The sequence below is a fragment of the Eublepharis macularius genome, chromosome 4 (genome assembly GCF_028583425.1).
Source record: "Eublepharis macularius isolate TG4126 chromosome 4, MPM_Emac_v1.0, whole genome shotgun sequence".
Lineage (NCBI taxonomy): Eukaryota > Metazoa > Chordata > Lepidosauria > Squamata > Eublepharidae > Eublepharis > Eublepharis macularius.
Genome location: NC_072793.1, coordinates 100,086,323 through 100,108,518, shown reverse-complemented (window position 1 = coordinate 100,108,518; position 22,196 = coordinate 100,086,323). Strand labels below are relative to the sequence as shown.

General features: G+C 41.0%; 1 protein-coding gene across 1 annotated transcript in view; it reads right to left on the bottom strand.

The window, feature by feature from the left end:
* Nucleotides 1-22,196, bottom strand: part of DOCK3 (dedicator of cytokinesis 3) — a 566,279-nt gene that overhangs the window by 157,446 nt on the left and 386,637 nt on the right. The window contains exons 32-33 of the mRNA XM_054976377.1: nt 4,197-4,297; nt 1,599-1,657 (exon numbers count right to left, since the gene is read on the bottom strand). Of these exons, the coding sequence (XP_054832352.1) occupies nt 1,599-1,657; nt 4,197-4,297 (160 nt within the window). The remainder of the gene's footprint in view (nt 1-1,598; nt 1,658-4,196; nt 4,298-22,196) is intronic.

Genomic DNA, 22,196 nt, shown 5'->3' with positions numbered 1-22,196 from the left:
CTATCCCAGTACCTTTCCACTGAGCCATGCTGATCTGTAAGATATTCTCTGTCTGGCCCCATGTGGTTGGTGGTGACATCTGAGTTGCAAAGGAGTCTCTAGTCCCTTGTGGCATGCCTCTAAGGAACTGTTCTCCTGGCTTAAGGGCTTGGGGTCTAGTCCTGAGTGCTGGGGGATGTAGGCTCAAGCCTGGCCAAGAACATCTTGGCCCTGCTGCCTTTCTGTTTTTACTTTTCTGGAAGAGATGTGTGTGGGTGCATTTGCAAGTGAGTTGTGCTTTGGCTGCCAGCCTGGCCCTTGCCTGAAATGAGGTGGGTGCCTTGTCTGCCACTTGGGTGTGTGACACTGAGCTGGGGAGGTAATCTCTTGAGCCAAGTGCCTCTATTGGGGAGCTACAGTCAGAGGATCTTTGCGCCCTTGAGCCAGTTCTCTGTGGGGGAGGAGAGTTGCGTTGGTAGGTGGAAGGGGATTGGCTGTGCCTTGCCTGCCATTCATGGAGCCATCAACAGTAGCTCTCATGAGGCCGGTGGATGCTGCCAGAGTTTCTATGGAAAAAAGAGAGTGCTCTACTGGCTGTGCCTGGCTGGGCTTGCCCACCAACATATCTCTCTGCTGAAAGTCCTTTAATATCAGACTGGTGCCACCAAAGTTAAACGTGTGGTCGCATACTACTGCCCCAGTGGGATTGAGGATTGCACTGCCCATCTTATTAAATTTCCAGTCCTCAGTTATATTGACTTTAAAATTAGAAATGTTAATAAAGTACTGATAATATTTACTTTTACTCCTGTCATTATAGCATATTTTTTCTGTTGCCCCAATTCTAAACTACTAATTTAATCAAAATAACTGTGACTAGATTAAAATCAGGTTTTGTGTCACAATGTTAACAACTGTGCATTTGGTGTCTACCCACAAGATTTTCTGATGTGGCTAATGTTATTGCAACAGTAGAATATGTTTCCAAATATACAGAATGTTGCTAAGTAAGCCTGCAGTTTTCAAACACACAAGAAGTTATTACACACATGAAAAATGTCACTGTAATAAGTCTTAGGACTGAACTGATGAGCATATTAGATGAATATTTTTTCCTAATACCTTGATGTAGTTGACATAAATGACTTGAACATATTTAGTAAAAGTTGAATAGGTTTTGAAACTGCACTAAATAATACCCTAGGTACTGTTCCAGACATTGGCCTTTTCATTTTTTTTATTATAATAAAGAGGTAAAACAAAGTTGAGATAAAAAGTAGTGACTGGAACTTTGTTCTGCCAAGCTATTAAAATAAGGAACATATTAAAAAACTGGTGGCAGTCTGATTTGGCACCCTCTGAGCTATTATAAAAACTAATGATTAGACTGACATTCTCAACACAGGACTGTGTTTTATAAACAATAAAACAGGAAACACTATAACTTCAAGAAACTATACTTAGTGGAATACATTTGATGCTTTCTGTGGGATAGGCAGATGTAATGCTGGTTGATCTTTTAACTATGGTAGAGGGAACTTTCTGCATTTAAGACTGTACCAGTCACACACTATTACACAATTAAATAAAAAATGAGAAAAAAAGGAAGACAGTCATACCAAGATTCTGCCACATGCTGAACAGTTCATATGCCATCATTATACGCATATCACCATATCTGGAACAGAGGGCACAGATATCATTCTATTAAATGTGTGAAATGTAACATGGCAATGTTTTAGGTTGAATTGGGCATTTATAACATTCTTTAACAGACAATATTAATATTTGAACAATTAGACTGCATTTTACAGCATCTAAGATTTCCTTGATTATTTTTCCAAATCTTATTGTTTTAAAAAAAGAGATAAATACATATTAGCATAGTCCTCTCACCTTAAAGAGAATTTTTCTCTTTGGACTCAATCAGCTGATGGTCAGTTCCTCTCGCATGTCTTAACAGCTACTACTGACAGGGAAATCTCTCCAATTGACTATTATCATCTATTAAGTATCAAACTCCAGTCTTTGCTATCGAGACTTGGAGGCCCTAAATATGATAGGACCCATGGCAATAAAAAATGGTTTGACCATGAGTGTACCCAAGCGAAATTGATGTTTAGAGAGTGTTTCAGGACATTTCAACAAAACCCAAATCTAACTACCAAACTTGATTTACAACTTAAAGAGCTGCTGACTCTCTTTTATGGCAATCCTTTAATTAGGCCACTAGAAAAAAAGATAATGTTAGTTTCTGGAAGATTACCTCCAATCTGCAAACCAAGAATTCTAATGCCTCTAGCCCCATTTCTGCAGAGGTCTGGGAAAAGTACTACAATACTTTATTTAGGGATCAGCACTATGTTGCACCTCCTGTTATTCTTCTAGATAACACAACACATGGTCCCCAGTCACTGAATCAGAAATTACTTTGTTAATTTCACAACTGAAATCCAGAAAAGCTCCTGGAGGTGACTTTATAATTGCTGAGCTCTTGAAATCGCACATAAATTGGTGGACCCCAATTCTAGCAAATTTGTTCTCCTATATAGATACTTCAACTCGGATCCCCAAAGATTAGGGCCTAGTCATAATTGTTTCCCTGTTCAAAAAGGGTAGCCCCTTAGATCCATCAAATTATAGGCCAATTAGTCTTCTGAATGTGATCTGTAAATTATACACCAAACATCTAAGTCAAAAATTGTGGGATTGGCTAGACCAAAATAACCTACTTGAAATTGAACAGGCCGGCTTCATACTTGGTTGCTCTACTCTTGATCACTGCCTGGTTCTAGACTATTTTATTTTCAAATATGTGAAACATTGGAAGAATACATTGTATGCAGCTTTTGCGGACCTCAAGGCAGCCTTTGATTCGTTATCTAGGGGGAGGCTTTGGACCAAATTGGCTGACATGGGTATTGATAGAAGGCTGTTACTGCTGTTAATTAATTTGCGTAAAAACAACAGCCGTCAGATAAGACTTACACAAGAAGGCAACTTATCAAAAAGAATTCTCGTTCAAAAAGGAGTCAGGCAAGATTGCCTTTTGGCCCCTTTTTTATTCAACATCTATGTCAACCACTTATTTACATGTCTCCATACAGTTGATACTCATGCCTCAGCTCTTTCAAGCAGCAGAAAGGTCCCAATCTTAATGTTCGCTGATGATACTGTTCTTTTATCCCAAACAAGGGTTGGTCTTAAGCGAGCTCTAATAAAATTTAGCGAGCAATGTGACACTGAACTACTAATTATCAATTTCGCTAAAACTAAAATTGTCCATTTCAGTAATTCATTTAGAAAGTATAATTGGAATATCAAAGGAAATGCCATAGAACAAGTCAAGAACTTCCAATATTTAGATATCACCTTTTCTTATAATTCCAAATTTTCAATGCATTTGTCTTCATCAGCTATTTTGGCAGAGAGAAGTGCAAATGCTATCCTTAGATCGTTTAGAAGGAAGGGTGTTGGCTTCCTCCCTATGGCTTTAAAAATCTATCAAGCAAAATCATTGGCCCAACTTTTATATGGCTCGCAGATCGATCCCTTTGTCAACTTAAAGACCCTCGAAATTGTCCATTCTAAATTTCTTAGATCCCTATTTGGTGTACCTAAATGTACTTCCAATGTAATACTCAGGCAAGAGGCCGGTCTACCCAGAGTAGAAACAAAAGTCTGGGAACAAGCAATATCACTCTGGCTAAAAATTCACTACAAGCCGAAGGGCCTGATACCTTTCCTTCTGGCCTTGGACCCTATCCTATTTGGTCTACAGACATTCTTAATAAGATTAAACAGATTGGTTTAGTTCCAGAAGATCTCTTTTATGGAAGCATACAAATGGCAAGAACTTCCATTACACAGAGACTTCTTGATATTGAATTACAAAATGAAGATGCTCTGCTCCCCAAGAACTTCAAGTGTTTAAAATCCAGTCTTAATTTTACTGCTGCCTCTTACCTTTCCAACATCACTCATGAGCCTTACAGATGAAAATGTGGTATAATTGCTTTTGCAATTTTTAAAATCTTTTTTTTATCTTCATTGTTTTTATTTTATTAATTCTCCTCTCATTAATGTTCTGATTTTATTGCTATGCCCTGATGTGATAACTTATCTTTTATCTCAGATTTGTTTTGTTTTACTGGCTTTTGCTGCAATAATGACTGACTGACTGCATAGTAAAAAAATCTGGTTGAGTATGTTCTTACTTATCCAGAATCTTTTTGCGCTTGGCAGGAGTAACAGTTTCCAACTGGAGGCTGGGCTGGTTTATAAACAAAACTGATAAACTGAAATAGGAGTTCCAGACCTAGAAAACAGAAAACAATTAAACAACAGAGATAGTTTTAATTTGTCATGCATATTATCTGAAATTAATTCATAATTCCAATGTGGACCAGGAAAAATAAAGTGTCATAAAATGCTTACAATGGCTCTAATAAGAGCTGGTCATATGCAGTAATGTTTCAAGTGACACGTGAAAACTGCATACTATGAATCTGACAGCATACAAGGATACATATTCTGCCTTACAAGATGACACATCCTCTTTTATATACTCTGACACTCCCTGATCTGCATCTCCTTCTGTGAATATCAACAGATTCAGCTGCATGCAATACACTTCTGATAGCTACAGAAAGTAGACTTCAGTCAAATGGAATGAAATTATAAATTTATATCAGAATAAAAATTCTTAAACAAAGGATGTCAAAAAGCTCTTATTGTTTAAAAATAGTGACTAGTCTCCATGCACTGTCCTACATTCTGATTGCACTTTGGTCAGTCATGCTTTAACTGGGTAGTTTTAGAGAATTCTACAAAGTTTTTGAGCCAGGAGGAAAGGTAGGATACAAATAGTTTAACTAATTAATTAAATAAATTAACGTTTTCTATAATGAGACTACCATACCCACTTCAGTATTCAGGGGCATCAATAAAGGAAAATTTAAACATAAGACAGTAGTCCCAAGGAAGCAAAGGCATAAATAAAGCTATAAATATACAGAATCAACTGGGGAAACCTCACAAGAAAGACAAACCAGAATCGGTAAAAGCAACTTCGGGGGAACGGTGTTTGAAGAACAGAGTCAAATTGAGATGATGAGAAGTTCTAGGACTACCAGGAAAAATGCTGGCCCCCAGACTCACCCGGGGGATCCAATTGTGGGCCTGTGGGGGGAGGAGGACAGAGCGCATAGCAGCCACCATCTTCCATTGTGGCGGGGAGGTTCTGGCAGCCTCCATGTGCAGCAGATGCAGCCACAATTCAAATTTCTGGGCCAATCAATCAGGATGGATTGGCTGAGTTAGCAGAGGCAGGGAAAGGGTGATGGGCCTGAGAGGTGCGGTTTCCTCTCAGATCCACTGCCTGTGCTCTTTAGAGCAAGCCAGCCCCACCGGTCAGCACTTGGCTCGTGGCTGGCTTGCAGAGCAGATGAACTGTGAGTGGCTGGAGCCTGAGGGCCACATTTTTGGCGGTGGTGGCAGATTTGGCAGCAACTACCACAGGAACTGAGCAATATGAAGCATGCTGATGCCACCTTACTAGCAGCAGCCACCCACACTGCCATGTTGGGAGCAACAGCCCAACAAGCAGCTCACCTTGGGTGGGATTTGGCCCCAGTGGAGCCTGGAGACAGTGGTTTTTCCCCATTCTCGAGAAATGGGGGCTCAGCGACTGCAGGAGCAGTCAATGGAGTCTAGCTACTGCTTGGCAGCTCTTTGCAACTGCCAGGTGATTGCTGGGACTGGGGTCTGGGGCAGGAGAGTCTTATCCAGCTGGTTTGGGCTGGTGAGAGCAGGCTCAGCCATCTGTTGAATTGTTGCCATGTCTTTTAAGAAGGTAGCCTCAAGGAGGGCAGTGGAGGCTGAGGCCAGCCAACCCCCAAGGGTCTCCAAAGGGCAAAAGCCACCAGGGGGATAATCCAAGGCCATGCCGTCTGCTCGGGTGGCCCGAGCAGCAGTCAGTCAGGCTGGAGAACATCTTGCCCATGTGGCAACAGCACCCATCCTCTCCCACCAGGGCCAGGGGGCAAAGAAGACCCGCTCCCAGGGCTCACTACATGTGGCACTTTGTAGGGCCTTTCATGGGACCTGGAGAGAGTTGAGCAGCTGGGGGCCTCTGGGCCTGAATCAGCAGCCCAGCCCCCCCTCAGGCGGCTGGAAAAGCAGCAAGAACTAAGGTTCCACATGGGCACCAGTGGGCACTGCCACCTTCCAACAGTTCTGCTGGCCTAAGTAGTCTGAAACTGAGGATGAGGCCTGCCAGGAAGAGCCGCCAAACCCATGGAAAGACCAGGAGACCGTCATGGAAGGAGGACGACTCACAGTGGGGGAGTCTCAGGTGAGTCCTCCTTGAAAGAAGAGACTGGGGACAGTAATGAAGACTATTGGCTGTAGCAACCCAAGTCCATGGCCTCCTGGCCTGGGCATTACACAGAAGGGCTCAGGGTGGGCAGTGAGAGCTCTCTGGGAGGTCTGGGCTCCCAGCCAGGTTGAACGTAGCCAGGATAAAATTCTGTACTTCACAAATGATGAGGACCCTCCCAGCATTTACCTGGCTTGCAAGGTGCAGGGAGTGGAGCTCCAATGGGTACTATGTGGATGTTTTTGCTAAAACCCGAGATAGCAGATGGGAGAAGCACCCCACCATCCAAGAAGGACAGAAAGGGGGTAAATAAGCAGGTTGACAAGCGTGCCTTCAGTAACTGAATGGAGGGTTACGTGGTTTTCAGGGGGGTGGTATAGTCAGCCTACCAGGATAGAGGCTGGCACCTGACCAATCACCTGGGCAACAAATTGCTGGAGAATGATGAAGCCTTTTGAAAGACTCTCATAACTCTAGGGTCAGGTGGGACTTCAGCAGCCACAAGTTGTGGTTGTGGCTGGTAGAGCCCCACATTAAGAGCAGGACTGAGGCTCCCAGAGGCAGGAAATAGTTGAGGAGGTGTGAGCAGGGGAAAGGCCTTTGCTGGCAGTACAATCAAACAGACAAAAGACCTTCCGCAGAAGTGATTTACTAGACTAGAAATTCTTAAAGAGCATCATGCAATAATAAATTAGAAATATAAACTTTAATTAATTACAATTATTAAGAAGATTCTCTAGAATAATTAAAGTGCAAGGTGCTCCATTTAACTAAATTCAATACTTAATATAATAATTAAGTTCACATCCAAGAATCACCATTACAACAACAATCATACAGTACAATTCATTGGGAGATGCCTTCCTATTTAGAGCCGACAATTGATTATGGTCCAGAGACTTGGAGTCACAAGGTCAGTATACAAAGATTTAGTTAATAGAATTAAACTCATCTCTTCTTTTTCTTTTTTTCTTCAACTAGGTGCAAAACCAACCCGACGAAGGCCTCAAGGTGGTAGCCGTCTTCCAGACGGGAGGATTCACTATAAATACCCAAGTTTCACAAGATGGAGGGTCCACAGCCATCAAAAGCCGCTATCCTAGACGTGGTGTATCATATAAACTCAAGATTTGCGACCCAGAGGAAGTTACCAAGAGACGTGATTGTGCAATTTACAACCAGAAATATGAAAGAAATGATTGTGAGCAAGCAATTCCAAGACCCATTGGAGGTTGATGGCAAGACGGTGATTATTATGAAGGAGTTACCCAGATCGGTGTTGCTTGATCGGAAAAAATATAAAGCCTTAGTCCAAATTTTGAAGGACATGAAAATAAGGTATAGATGGGAATTACCGGAAGGACTGGCATTTGAGTTTGGAGGAGTGAAAAAGCGCATCAGATATGAATTTGAAATGGGAAAGTTTATGAGGGACAATGAAAAGGACTTACCAGCAACAAGGCTATGAATATGGAATGTAAGGTTATATCTTGGAATGTAAATGGACTTAATTCACCCAATAAGAGAAAAAGTACTTTTCACTGGCTATTAAAACAGAAATGTGATATTGTTTGTTTACAAGAGACTCATATTAGAAAACAGGATGTAAAATATCTAAAACTGAGCAAATTGGGCACTCATTTTGCAGCAGCCACAAAAAAGAAAAAAAGGGGAGTGGTCCTGTATATTAGAGAGGAGCTGCAGCCAAAGTTAGTGTTTAAGGACCCAGAAGCCAGATTTTTAGCGGTGGAATGTACATGGAATTCAAAGAAAGTGCTGGTGATTGGAATCTATGCACCTAATGGAGCAAAAGAAAGCTTCTATGAGGATTTGAGGAAGCAATTAGATGAACTTTCTTACGACCAGATAATTCTTGCAGGAGACTTCAATGGAGTTACAAATTTGGAGCAGGATAAGAAATCAGCAACTGCACAAAAGAAAAGAGGACTACTACCAAAAACTTTTTTTGCATTAATGCAGCAGGAAACTTTGGAAGATGTATGGAGAATACAGAATCTCAAGAGCAGACAATTCACATTTTTTTCCGCAAGACACTCTACTTTATCACGAATTGACATGATCTGGGCCTCAAAGGACTTAGTGTTATGGACTAAAGAGGTGGAAATAATGCCTATGGTAGGCTCAGATCACAATCCAATTATGTGGAAGTTTGGGAAAAGAACTAAGAGGAAAGGATGGAGAATAAATGAGGACTTGTTGCAAGAGGGAGAAAACTTGGAGACGTTGAGAAGGGAAACTAAGTTCTTCATACAATACAACATGAATCGAGAAGTACCAACCAACAAGGTATGGGATACCTATAAGGCAGTAATTAGAGGCATACTAATGGACTTAAACGGAAGAGCCAGGAAAAAACAAGAGGAGAAGAGACAGGAGATTACAGAGAAAATAAAAGCCAAAGAAATACTATTAAAGAAAAGACCAGGGAAGAAGAAAATTTACCAAGACATTAAAATTTTACAAGAACAGTTGACAGCAATGAATAATAAAGAACTGGAATGGAATCTGAAGAGAATGAATCAAAAGTCGTTTGAAGGAGCAAATAAACCTGGGAAATATTTGGCATAGCAATTGAAGAAGAGAAAGGAGAAGAAGACAATAAATAAAATATGTGAGGATAATAAAGTATATCTGGAACAGACTGCTATTAGTAGAGCTTTTTACAAATTTTACGCTAAATTGTATAATAAAAAAAAGGTGAATAAAGATTCAATAGCGACATATCTGGGGAAAATGAGGCTCCCAGTGATCTCGGAAGATTGGAGAAATAAATTGAATAGTGAAGTGACAGAGGAAGAGATAAGGAAGGCAATACAGTCAACAAATCTGGGTAAGGCGCCAGGGCCTGATGGACTCACAGCTAAATTTTACAAGGTAATGGTTAATGAACTGGTGTCATTCCTAAAAGAAGTGATCAATGGTGTTATGAGAGACCAAAGAATTCCAGATACTTGGAGTGAAGCTAACATATCATTGATCCCTAAAGAAGGACAGGACTTGACTAACGTCAAAAATTACAGACCTATTTCCTTACTTAACAATGACTATAAGATCTTTGCGAAGATCTTAGCGGAAAGAGTAAAGGGATGGCTATCCGAAGTTATTGGGGAAGAACAAGCTGGTTTTTTACCAAATAGACAAATTAGAGACAATTTAAGGACAGTTATAAATGCTACTGAATATTATGATAGGCGTTGTGATAAGGAGGTTGGGTTCTTCTTTGTGGACGCTGAAAAAGCTTTTGACAATTTGAACTGGGATTTTATGTTCGCCACTATGGAACAGCTACAGTTGGGAGAAAGATTTATCAGAGCAGTAAAAGAAATCTACAGAGACCAGAGTGCAGCAATTGTGGTGAATGACAAGGTGACTAAGAAATTGACTATAGGCAAAGGTACAAGACAAGGTTGCCCGTTGTCTCCACTGTTGTTTATAATGGTTTTGGAAATTTTGATGATACAGATCCGAGAAGATAATGCAATCCGTGGAATAAAGATAAAAGACTTTTCCTATAAGGTCAGAGCATTTGCAGATGATATAATGTTAATTGTGGAAGATCCAATTGAAAACATGCCAAGGGTAATAGAAAAAATCACAGAATTTGGAGATTTGGCAGGTTTTTTTGTAAATAAAAAGAAGTCAAAGATACTGTGTAAAAATATGATTAAACAAAAACAACAGCAACTTATGGAAATAACAGACTGTGAAGTAACAAATAAGGTGAAATATTTGGGAATTGAACTGACTGCAAAGAATATAGATCTATTCAAGAATAACTATGAGAAATTGTGGACTCAAATAGAGCGAGACTTGATTAAATGGAATAGATTGAATTTGTCATGGTTGGGAAGAATTGCAGCAGTCAAGATGAATGTGCTGCCAAGAGTGATGTTTTTGTTACAGACAATACCAGTTATTTGGGACTCCAAGCAGTTTGAGAAATGGCAGAGAAAGATATCGGACTTTGTTTGGGCAGGCAAAAAGCCTCGAGTGAAAATGAAAGTGTTACAGGATGCGAAAGAGAGAGGCGGAATGCAACTGCCCAACCTAAGACTTTACTATGAGGCAATCTGCTTGGTTTGGCTGAAGGACTGGATGATGCTTAAAAATCGCAAATTGCTGGCCTTAGAGGGATATAAAAAAATATTTGGATGGCATGCATATTTATGGTATGATAAAGTAAAAGCGGACTCTATGTTTTTACACCATTACATTCGGAGAAGCCTCTTCACAATATGGAAAAAGTACAGAGATTACCTACAAGAAGGAATTCCCTCCTGGGTGGTTCCTTATGAAGTGATAGATCCGAGAACTGTTGATAATGAACAACAGTGTTTAACGTATAAGGAGATAACACAAATAGAATTTTCTAAATTAAGAATAAAGACGCAAGAAGAGTTGTCTCCAAACTATGACTGGTTTCAATATAGACAGCTCAGAGACCTTTATAAATCGGATTGTGCCAAGGGAGGGATAAGAATGGAGAACTCGGACTTGGAGGAAGTAATTTTACAAGAAGACAAAAAGGAAATTTCAAAGGTCTATAAAGTGTTGTTAAAATGGTATACTGAAGAAGAGGTAGTTAAGGTGCAAATGGTGAAGTGGGCTATAAATTTTAATAAAGAAATAACAATGGAGGCGTGGGAATACTTGTGGAAAAATACTTTGAAGATTACGACATGCACTAACATTAAAGAGAATGTCTATAAAATGATCTATCGTTGGTACCTGACACCAAAGAAAATTGCGCTAGGGAATGTGAACACGTCTAATAAATGCTGGAAATGTAAAAAGCATGAAGGATCTTTGTATCATATGTGGTGGACTTGTGAGGTAGTCAGGCAGTACTGGGGGGAAATAATAAGAGTAATAAGTGAGATTTTACAGTTTCAAGTTAATAAGAACCCAGAACTCCTGCTACTGAACTTGGGAATGGAAGATATTCCAGCACAACATAGGACATTGCTTTTTTACATGACAGCAGCGGCTAGACTTTTGTATGCGCAAAAGTGGAAAGTACAAGAAGTGCCAACTATCGAGGACTGGATTTACAAATTGCTGTACATGGCGGAGATGGATAAACTGACAAGAAAACTAAGAGACCTTGATCCAGGACAGTTTAACACAGATTGGGAGAAGCTGAAACAATATTTGGTGAAAAAATGGGAGGTGGGAGGAGAACTGTGGCAGTTTGAAAATTATTGAAAAAAACAAAAGAAGAGAGAAGTGACTATACCGGGGGGAGGAGAGTTAAAGAAGAATTACTAAGCAATTATTCTATTTGATTATTCTATACAGTATTGAGTAATAGTTATTATGTGATATATAAGAATAGAAATTAATTAATTAATTATGTTGCTGGCAGATAGGGGTGTAATTGAGAATTAACAGAATTAAAATTCATGAATACAAGAAGGGAGGGAATGAGAAGTAGCATATAGAATATAGGTTAAACTGATTGACTTATGCTGAAGGTATTTTTGGTTATAGCGATATTTAGAAATGTGCAGAACATGGGTCAAATTGATTGATATGTTGAATGTATATTGTGTTTATAGTTATATTTAGAAATGTGTAGAATACGAGTCAAATTGATTGACTTTATGTTATAAAGATAAGAGATATAAGAGGAAGTAAAGAGTAACATATAGAGTATAAGTTAAATTGGTTGACTTATAAATGTATTCATCACTTATGAGTACTCAAGTTATGTATAGGGAGGGATAAATTGTTTGTCCCATATTGATGACATTAGAATAAATAAGTTAGAGTACAGGATATTGAGAATATTACCAGTATTATTACTATTGAATAATATGCCAGGAATATATTAGTTAGTTGATAAGTGAAGGGAAACTGACTTAGCACTGTGTTATAATAGATTAGCTTAGAAGAGTGTGAAAGTATATGTTTAATTGACAAAATAAGTTGAAATGAGTAGGGGAAGAATAGACAAAGGGTTGGAAAACTGTTGGAAGTCAACAAACGGGGGGGGGAAAGGGAGGGGGTTAGAACTGGAATATTAGAGTATTTTGATTGTTATAAATGACCAAATATTTCTAATTCCAATAAAAATTTTTATTAAAAAAAAAAAAAAGCCGCTCAACCGGAAGCGCGCTATCCTCCTGTTTTGGCTAGGCTTTGTCAAGAGCGTTCAATCAGCAGTTGTCTCCAGCTCTGTCTTTTCAGTTACATAACTTACTTCTCACAAGCCATAATAGGAGCCAAGATATGGGTCTGTTGGGTTTTTGTACTCCGTGGCGCCCCTCTTGCAAGTTTACAGGAGTACAATCAAGGCAGATGTCAGCATTCACAATGCTTATTTGACCACATTTGCAATAGCTGTTTTGGACCCCATCCCAGGCTATCATGCCTATGCAGTTCTGGTGCCCAGCACCCCTTTTGAGCTGGCAGGCTGCCACTGGCAGCTCCCATAAGGAGTGAGAGTCCATTGGCCCCTCTGCCCAGCCTGCCAATGCAGCAATGTAGCTGCCCAGTCCCTAGGTCTGGGGCTGGCATGCACCCCCATTATTCTCCGCCCCCTCTCGTGACACTGCCCTAACAAGTCAGCTTCCAGTTACCTTTGGAAGGGGTTTTCCAAGGGTTTCCACATCCCTTTCACTGGCCCCAGGGTCTCCATGGTCTTTGGCAATCTTAAGTTCACTAAGGACGTCCAAAGCATTGTGGAAGCAAAAACTGCAAAGGAAGTGACCTCCTTCCGCACCCCTTCCCTGCCCAATCTGAGGGTATACCTGTTAGGAGGGGTTCCAAAGAAGACTCCTGAGGAGGCCCATGGCTACTCAAACCTGTGCAACTCATTTGCCACCTGTACGGCTCTGGGGGGTTGGCAGCAGGTGGGCCTCCTGCATTGGACATTGACTGGCTTATAATGGTCACCATTCTGTACAGTATTCTGCACCAGCTTCCAAGTATTTGCTGTTCACCTTTCAAAGCCCAGCTGTTCTGGATGGCCATCATGCTGGCCTTTTATGGGGATTTCTGAGTAGGGGAGCCGGTCTCCAACTCCCACTGGGACACCTCTGGGTGCAAAATAGCAGACAGGGACATTGGGGTGTTGGCTACCATGGTTCATATCTTCCTACTGTGGTCCAAGACTGACCAGAGGGGAAAAGGGGAGTGCATCTGCCTGGACACCACTTTGGATACAGAACATTGTGGGGTCCAAGCCACTGGGGCCTACTTGGCCATCTGCCCACAGCATGCTGGCCCCTTCTTAATACACAAGGATTGCTCCCCTTGATCAGGTTTCAGTTCTCCTCCATCCTCAGGTCTTGTCTCATAGTGGCTGGCTTACTGGCTGTAGAGTTTGGAACTGTTCCTTTGAGACAGGGGCTGCCATGGTGGCGGCAGGCCTTGGCCTCACATCATTTCGCATTCAGGCCATAGAGACATGGAGGTCTGGAGTTTATAGGGCCTACATTCAGTTGGGCTTGAAGGCCTCTCACTAATGTATCCTCTTTTGGCAGTTCCTGCAGGCTGGCACAAATCTGTCTGGATCTGGGGACACAGTATCGTGTACTGGGCTGGTCTCTGTGTCTTTGTCCAGATGGGCCCACAGCTTGGTCTGGATGGTGCCATTAATATCACCTGGATCTGCATCAGAGGAATGCCAGGGATTTGCTAGTGCTGATGGTTCTTTGCTGCATCCGTCATTGGGGCTCCCTTGATGCTCTTGTAATTCAACTGGGGGAGAAGGACTTGACCAGACGGCAAGACATGACCTTGAAGCATTCTATTGTGGCCGATCTTGACCTCCTCTGTGGATGCTTTCCTCAGATGTGCATACTGTGGTTGGACTTGCTGGAACGTTGCTTGTGGTGCGGGGCTGCCAATCTGGACAGGGCCGAACTGGCTTGGAAGAAGTTGGCCAGGATTGGGGTGGTGTGGTGATCCCTCACCTGGTCATCTTTTTCAGAGTAGAGGCCTTGTTCCATCCTGACACGGTGCACCTGTCCAGCTGGGGACAAGACATTTGGTTGTAGGACATCCTGGACAGCTTGCTGGGTTGGCTGCAGCTCTAGGAGCTTTGGTGGGGGCTGTTTTGTGGCTCTTGTGGTGATTTAGGCATTGGGCACAGATCTGTTTGGAGGAAACAGGGCCTGCAAGCCCAGTTTCTCTATTATGGGTTCCCCCTTAAGGGATCTTGGGAGTGAGGCATGGTAGGTGCATGCCCAGCTCAGGTGGCAGGGATCCTCCCATGTGGTTTCCCACTAACTATCATCCCGTGCCCCCTGCCCCTCAGCAGGTGGTCTGAGGGGACTGGAGGTCTGAAGGTAATTGGCTGGCAGGCAAGTCAGCTGATGCTTGGATCCGTGCCCTATGCAGTGCCAATGCTCCACAAGCTGTAAAATCAATAAAGTTGTGGCCTCTTTCAACTCCCTCAAGGTGGTCTGGTGCATTTTGTTGCCTTGCCCTTGCTCCTCCTCCCCCATCAGCATTGAGCTTGCAACTAAAAATATGTTAGTCTGCAGGTCCAGATGGCATATACCTGAGGTTTTTTAAAGAACTCTTCTTTATATATGTAATTCTTCTTTATATATATAAGTTGTCACTAAAATCAGCCTCCATGTCGGATGATTGGAAAGTAGCAATTGTCATCCTAATTTCTAAAAAGGGGACTAGAGGGGATCCATCCTAACATTTGCTCCAAGTATATTAGTAGAAACTTTTGTTAGAGAGAAAATTACTAAGCACATTGAAAAACAAAGTCTGCTGAGGGAAAACCAGAATGGCTCTTGCAAAGGGAGGTCCTGCCTCTGCAGCCTTTTGCAGTTTGAGCAGGTTATCAAGCATGTGGATAAAGGCAATCCGGTATATACTTGGGACTTCCAAAAAACTTCAACGACAACTCCTGGATAATCTTACCAGTCATAGGATATGAGAATGGGCCTTATGGAATAAATATTGGTTAAATGACAGGAATCAGGGAGTAGGAATAAATGGACAGTTCTTACTATGGAAGGAAGTGAGCAGGGGGACTCCACAAGAACTGGGAACGGAACTGATGCTATTTAAATTTTACGTAATTATTTGGTGGTGAGCAGTGTAGCAGCTAAGTGTGTAGATGATACTAAATTATTCAAGATGGTGAAAACCAACATGGATTACAAAGAACTACAGGAGTATCTCTCTCTAAATTGAGTGAGTAGGCAATGAGGCAAATGAACTTCAACGTGATTAAGTGTTAGGTAATGCATACTGAAACAAAAAATTCCTGATTTTAAATATATGCTGTTGCGGTCTGAACTGTCTGAAACTGAGGCCTCTTTCCCATTTCCATTTTAACTCGATTGTTATCCATTGCTGCCCTGACTTTGTGTAAAGTGATGTTGAGGTATCAGTTTCAAACAGCATTTCCATCTGTTTATGTACCGTATGTGAATTAATGTGATCATTTCTAAAAGTGCTGCTTTCTTCTGGAGCTAGAAGTAGCTCCCCCTTCCCCTGGGCTACCAGGGCTTTTGTGACTAAAAAAAGGCACACAAATATTGCTCTGTAGTACTATAGTATTGTAACAGATGCAGCAGGTTGTCTGAATTCACAGCTTTCATTTTTAAAAAAGGTAAGTCTCTAGCCCCTTCCCTTGTGGAGATATAAAGAAAACAGCATATCTATTCAAGGGAAGGGACTAGAGATTTACCTTTTTAAAAAATGAAAGCTGGAAATTCAGAGAACCAACTGCACCTATCATTACAATGCTGAAGTGCTAATCACTATTGGTTAAAAAATAGAATATGCTGGAAATGGGCAAGAAAAAAGGCAGTACAGGTGAAAGCGCTGCCAACATTTCAAACAATGCACTGCAGCAAAACTGAAGTGGCACAGAACAATTCAGAATGGAAGAAAAGAGTTTTTTTTTTTAAAAAAAGACTGAACAGTGCATTACAAATGGGACACAAGCAGCTTTGTCTGAAAAGGTTAAAAAAAAACACCCTGCAGCCAAACTGGTTCTGTCTAAAATGGTACTAAAAATCCACTAGCAACCAGTAGCTAAAATGTTTTACAAAGTCTGTGTAAAAAGGGCCTGAGATAGAAACAGATCTTGGGTTTGTAGTGGGCAGCTTGTTGAAAATTGTTGACTCAGTGTGTGGTAGCTGTGAAAAGGGCAAATTCCATGCTAGGAATTATTAGGAAAATTATAATGCACTTGCATACAGCCATGGTCTGGCCTCAATTAAAATCCTGTGTGCAGTTCTGGTCACTTTATCTCAAAAACAAAAAGAGTCCAGTAGCACCTTTAAGACTAACCAATTTTATTGTAGCATAAGCTTTCGAGAATCAAGTTCTCTTCGTCAGATGCCTGATACAGATACTGGCCAAATACAGAAGAGCAGGAGAGAGAAGAGAGGCGGCAATTAGGGGGGGAGGAGGAGGGAGCAATCAAAACATTCCTTTGCTAGTATATGTAAACATCTCCTTTTGGTGTGTGTATCAGTTGGCTTCAAAGGAGTTTGCCCTGTTAGTTTGTAGCAGCCAAACAGCTAGACCATCCAATTCCAATGTAGTATGGGCCTTCGACAACCACAGCTCTCCCTGCCAGATGCATCCTCCCCCCCTAATTGCCGCCTCTCTTCTCTCTCCTGCTCTTCTGTATTTGGCCAGTATCTGTATCAGGCATCTGACGAAGAGAACTTGATTCTCGAAAGCTTATGCTACAATAAAATTGGTTAGTCTTAAAGGTGCTACTGGACTCCTTTTGATTTTGCTACCACAGACTAACACGGCTAACTCCTCTGCATTTATCTCAAAAAGGATATTTTAGGGCTGAAAATGTAAAAATGAGGCCAACAGAGATGATTATGGGGTTGCAACACCTTTTCCATGAGGAATGTTTGGAGAGTTTGGGACTTTTCAGTCCCAAAGACAGTTAAGGGGGACATGGTAGAGGTTTATAAAATTATACATGAGGTGGAGAAAGTAGATATAGAGGGAGATTGTCTCCCAAAATACTAGAAATTAGGTGCATCTAATGAAGTTGTTGGGAAATAGGTTCAGGACACATAAAAGGAAATATTCCTTTACTCAAAAAGTAATTACACTGAGGAACTCACTGCTAGTCACGGCCATGAGCACAGATGGCTTAGAAAGATTCACCACTAGCCGACTTCCAGTTTGGGATTCATGGAGGTCTAACGCAGCTCAAAGAGCTGGGCTGTCCGTGCCGTTGTTTGTGGAGGTTGGAGGGGCGCAGCCCCCTGTTCCCAGGCGGGGAACAGGCAAGTACGCTCAAGAACCTGAGGGCGTGTTGATCTTGGGTGTGAGGGGGGTTCTACACAACGAGCCCCCTTCCACTCTTGAGGTCCCACCCGAAGAAAGGTTTGCTAAAATCTCTGCAGCGGCTCTGGAGTCAGTTTCTGGCATAAGACCTACATGCCCAAGCTTCAGTAAATCAGGAAGGGAACTGGAATTGATTGGATAATTGAAGCAGCGATTACAACCCAAGAGAAACATCTAAGAAGGTAAAGATTGCTATCTCTCAGTACGGGACAGATTATAAAAAGGAGTAAAGAGACTAAGACGATTTAAAAACTGTAAGGGACTTGTTATATATAAGAGAGAACTCCGGCAAGTTAAATTTTAAAAAAGTGACATTATAAAGATAAATAAACACGGAAAACTGATTATTGTTTACATACCTGTGGCCAAGAGGAGATAACGAACTGTGAGAAAGTTTTAACATCGCAAGAACTGCCGGGAAGGAAGGAGGAACAGGAAGTGCGTCAAAATCATAGAGAGACTGGTGAGGAGCGGTTTGCTAAAAGCGGAAGTAGGGAGCCGCCATCTTGAAGAAGGGCAAAGCTGTGGCTTCAAAGAAAATGGAAGTAGGCCATCTTGGATGAGGGTAAGGGCGATTACCTCAATATAAAACCATAGAGAAAAGACGCCCGACATTTTGGATCGCACAAGTATAAATTTTTTAAAAATAAGCTGAACTGGGACATTTAAAAATAACAGAAAGGAGTAAATTAGTGCCACGGAGTTGAGGAAAAGGGTGGACTCGTGGGAGCGAGGTAAATCTAGCCCCACGGTGTCAAAGAAGGAGTGGCAAACTGTGCTGGAAAACTTGGACAAAAAAGTTTCAGAAGGAAATAAACAGTTAAAAGAAATGATGCAAGAGAACTTTAAAGACTTTAAAGAGGCACTTAAATCGGAGATGGCAGAACTCACAAAGAAAATTGATCAAGTACAGAATGAACTGCAAGCTACACAGCAGAGAGTAAATGTAGTAGAGAACACAGTTGACACTCTAGCTGATGTGCAGAGAACAGAGATGAGAGGAATGAAGGGAAGAATGGCTGTAGCTGAATGTAAACAAATGGAAAAACAACTTAGAATGCGCGGAGTTCCGGAGATTACAGGAAAATCAGCCCAAAAACAGATTTCAGAAATTTTGGCAGGCTACCTGGGAAGAGAGGAAGAGGAGATTGCAGCTTTCCTGGACGTGGCATATAGAATTAATTCAAAATTTGCAGCACAGAGGAAGTTACCAAGAGATATGATTGTGCAATTTACGACCAGAAGTATAAGAGAGACAATTGTAAGCAAACAATTCCAAGAACCATTAGAAGTCGATGGGAAGATGGTGAGAATCATGAAAGAATTGCCCAGATTGGTGTTGGTGGAGCGGAAAAAATACAGAGAGCTGGTCCAAATGTTAAAGGACTTGAAAATCAGATATAGATGGGAAAAACCGGAAGGACTGGCATTTGAATTTGGTGGAATAAGGAAGAACATCAGATCGGGCCGTGAGATGGAAGTGTTTATTAGGGACAATGAAAAGGACTTACCAAAAAGAATGTAAATATGGAGTGTAAAATTATATCTTGGAATGTAAATGGACTTAATTCACCTTGTAAACGTAAGGCTATTTTCCATTGGCTTCTAAAACAAAAATGCAATATAGTATGCTTGCAAGAGACACATATCAGGAAACAGGACTTAAAGTATTTAAAATTGGCAAAACTGGGAAATGAATTTGCAGCTGCCTCCAAAAAGAAGAAGAGAGGAGTTGCACTGTATATAAAGGAGGAGCTGCAGCCAAAATTAATTTTAAGTGATGTAGAAGCCAGATATTTAGCGGTGGAAATAATTTGGAACTCAAAAAAGATCCTGGTGATTGGAATTTATGCACCAAATGGTGCAAAAGAAAACTTTTTTAAGGACTTGCAAGGACAACTAGAGGAGTTGACTTATGACCAAATAATTATGGCGGGTGACTTTAATGGAGTTACAAGCTTAGAAGAAGACAAGAAATCTAAAATTGCACAGAAAAAAAGAGGACTTTTGCCAAAGTCATTTTTTGCGATTAAAGAGCAAGAAAGTCTGGAGGATGTATGGAGGAGACAAAATCCTAAAAATAGACAATTCACCTTTTACTCTGCAAGACATTTTACATTATCAAGAATTGATATGATCTGGGCTTCCAAAGAACTGACGTTGTGGACTAGAGATGTGGAAATTATGCCTAAGGTAAGCTCAGATCACAACCCAATTATGTGGAGATTCGGAAAAAATACTAAAAAAAGAGGATGGAGGATAAATGAAGACTTGCTGCAGATAGAAGACAACATGACGCTGCTGCGAAAGGAGACCAAATTCTTTATACAATACAACATAAACAAGGATGTGTCAATGTATAAGGTATGGGACACTTATAAAGCGGTAATTAGAGGAATACTGATGGACTTAAATGGAAGAGATAGAAGGAGAAAAGAGGAAAAAAGAAAAGAAATAATGGAAAAAATCAAAGCCAAAGAGGTGCAACTTAGGAAAAGGCCAGGGAAGAAGCGGATATATCAGGATATAAAAATATTGCAGGAGCAATTGACGGCAATGAGCAACAAAGAATTGGAGTGGAATTTGAAAAAAATGAACCAAAAGATATTTGAAGGGGCCAACAAACCTGGCAAATACCTAGCTTGGCAATTGAAAAAGAAAAAAGAGAAGAAAACTATAATTCAAATCCGAGAGGAAGATAGAACATTATTGGACCAAACAGCCATCAATAAAGCCTTCTATAAATTTTATGCAAAACTGTACCAGAAAAAGGACGTGAACAGGTGTTCAATAGAGGAGTACTTGGAGAAAATGAAACTACCAAAGATGTCGGAGGAATGGAAAGAAAAACTAAATAGAGAAGTAACAGAGGAAGAAATAAAAGAGGCCATCCAATCAACGAAATTGGGGAAAGCACCGGGACCAGACGGATTAACAGCAAAGTTCTATAAAGTGATGGCTAACAAATTGGCACCTTTTTTGAAAGAGGTAATGAATGAAACTATGCAAGGCCAAAAAATTCCTAATTCATGGAACAAAGCTAACATATCATTGATTCCGAAAGATGGACTGGACTTGACCAATGTTAAAAATTATAGGCCAATTTCGTTATTGAACAATGACTATAAAATATTTGCAAAAGTTTTGGCAGAAAGAATAAAAGGATGGCTGGTGGAATTTATTGCAGAGGAACAGGCAGGATTTTTACCTGATAGACAAATTAAAGATAATTTAAGGACAGTAATAAATGCTATTGAATACTATGATAAGCATTGTGATAGGGAAGTTGGTTTCTTTTTCGTGGATGCAGAAAAAGCTTTTGACAACTTGAACTGGGACTTTATGTTTGGCACTATGGAAAAGCTGCAAATGGGAGAAAGGTTCATACAAGCGGTTAGAGAAATTTACAGAGACCAAAGTGCAGTGATTGTAGTGAATGAGGACTTAACTAAAAAACTGAAAATAAGTAAAGGAACAAGACAGGGTTGCCCCTTGTCTCCATTGTTGTTTATTCTGGTTTTGGAAATATTGATGGTTCAAATACGAGAGGATGATGCAATCCGAGGTATAAAAATAAAAGAATTTTCCTACAAGGTCAGAGCATTTGCGGATGACATAATGTTAATAGTAGAAGATCCAATCGAAAACATGCCAAAGGTAATAGAGAAAATAAAGCAATTTGGAGATCTAGCTGGATTTTATGTGAATAAAAAGAAGTCCAAAATAATATGCAAGAATATGACCAAACAGAAGCAATAAGAACTAATGGTGATAACGGACTGTGAAGTAACTAATAAAGTAAAGTATTTGGGTATCGAACTGACTGCGAAAAATATAGACTTATTTAAAAACAACTATGAGAAATTGTGGATACAAATAGAAAGAGACTTGATAAAATGGAATAAATTGAATCTATCATGGTTGGGAAGAATAGCAGCAGTAAAGATGAATGTCTTACCACGAGTGATGTTCTTGTTGCAGACAATCCCAATTATTAGAGACTCAAAACAGTTTGATGAATGGCAAAGGAAAATTTCAGACTTTGTGTGGGCAGGCAAGAAACCACGCGTGAAAATGAAAGTACTACAGTGTCATAGTACAGCCTGAGCTTGACGAGTCCTCTGAGGAGGAGGAACTGGAACAGCTGACGCTTGCTGACAGCCTTGCTCCTCCGGAGGAGGAGCAGCCTGTCTCCCAGCAGCCGACCACAGCTGAACAGTCAGAGGCTGAATCCCAGCCAGAAGCTCCCCTTCCCCACCCAGAGCCACCGGCCCAGATGCAGCCAGCTTCCTTATCCCCTCCAACATCTCCAGACTATCGAGAGCAACGTCGGCGTAGCAGGGACAGAAGAGACTTACAGACCCGATGTCAAACTGCACGCCTCCAGGCTCTGAACAGGCCAGCCTTCTCAGAGGAAGGAGGGGCTTCAGAGGAGGAGACTTGAAGCAGCTGTGCGAGCTGACCGAATGCCCTTAGAGTATAAAAGCCAGAGGGAGGGCTCCCTTCAGCGTGGCTTCAA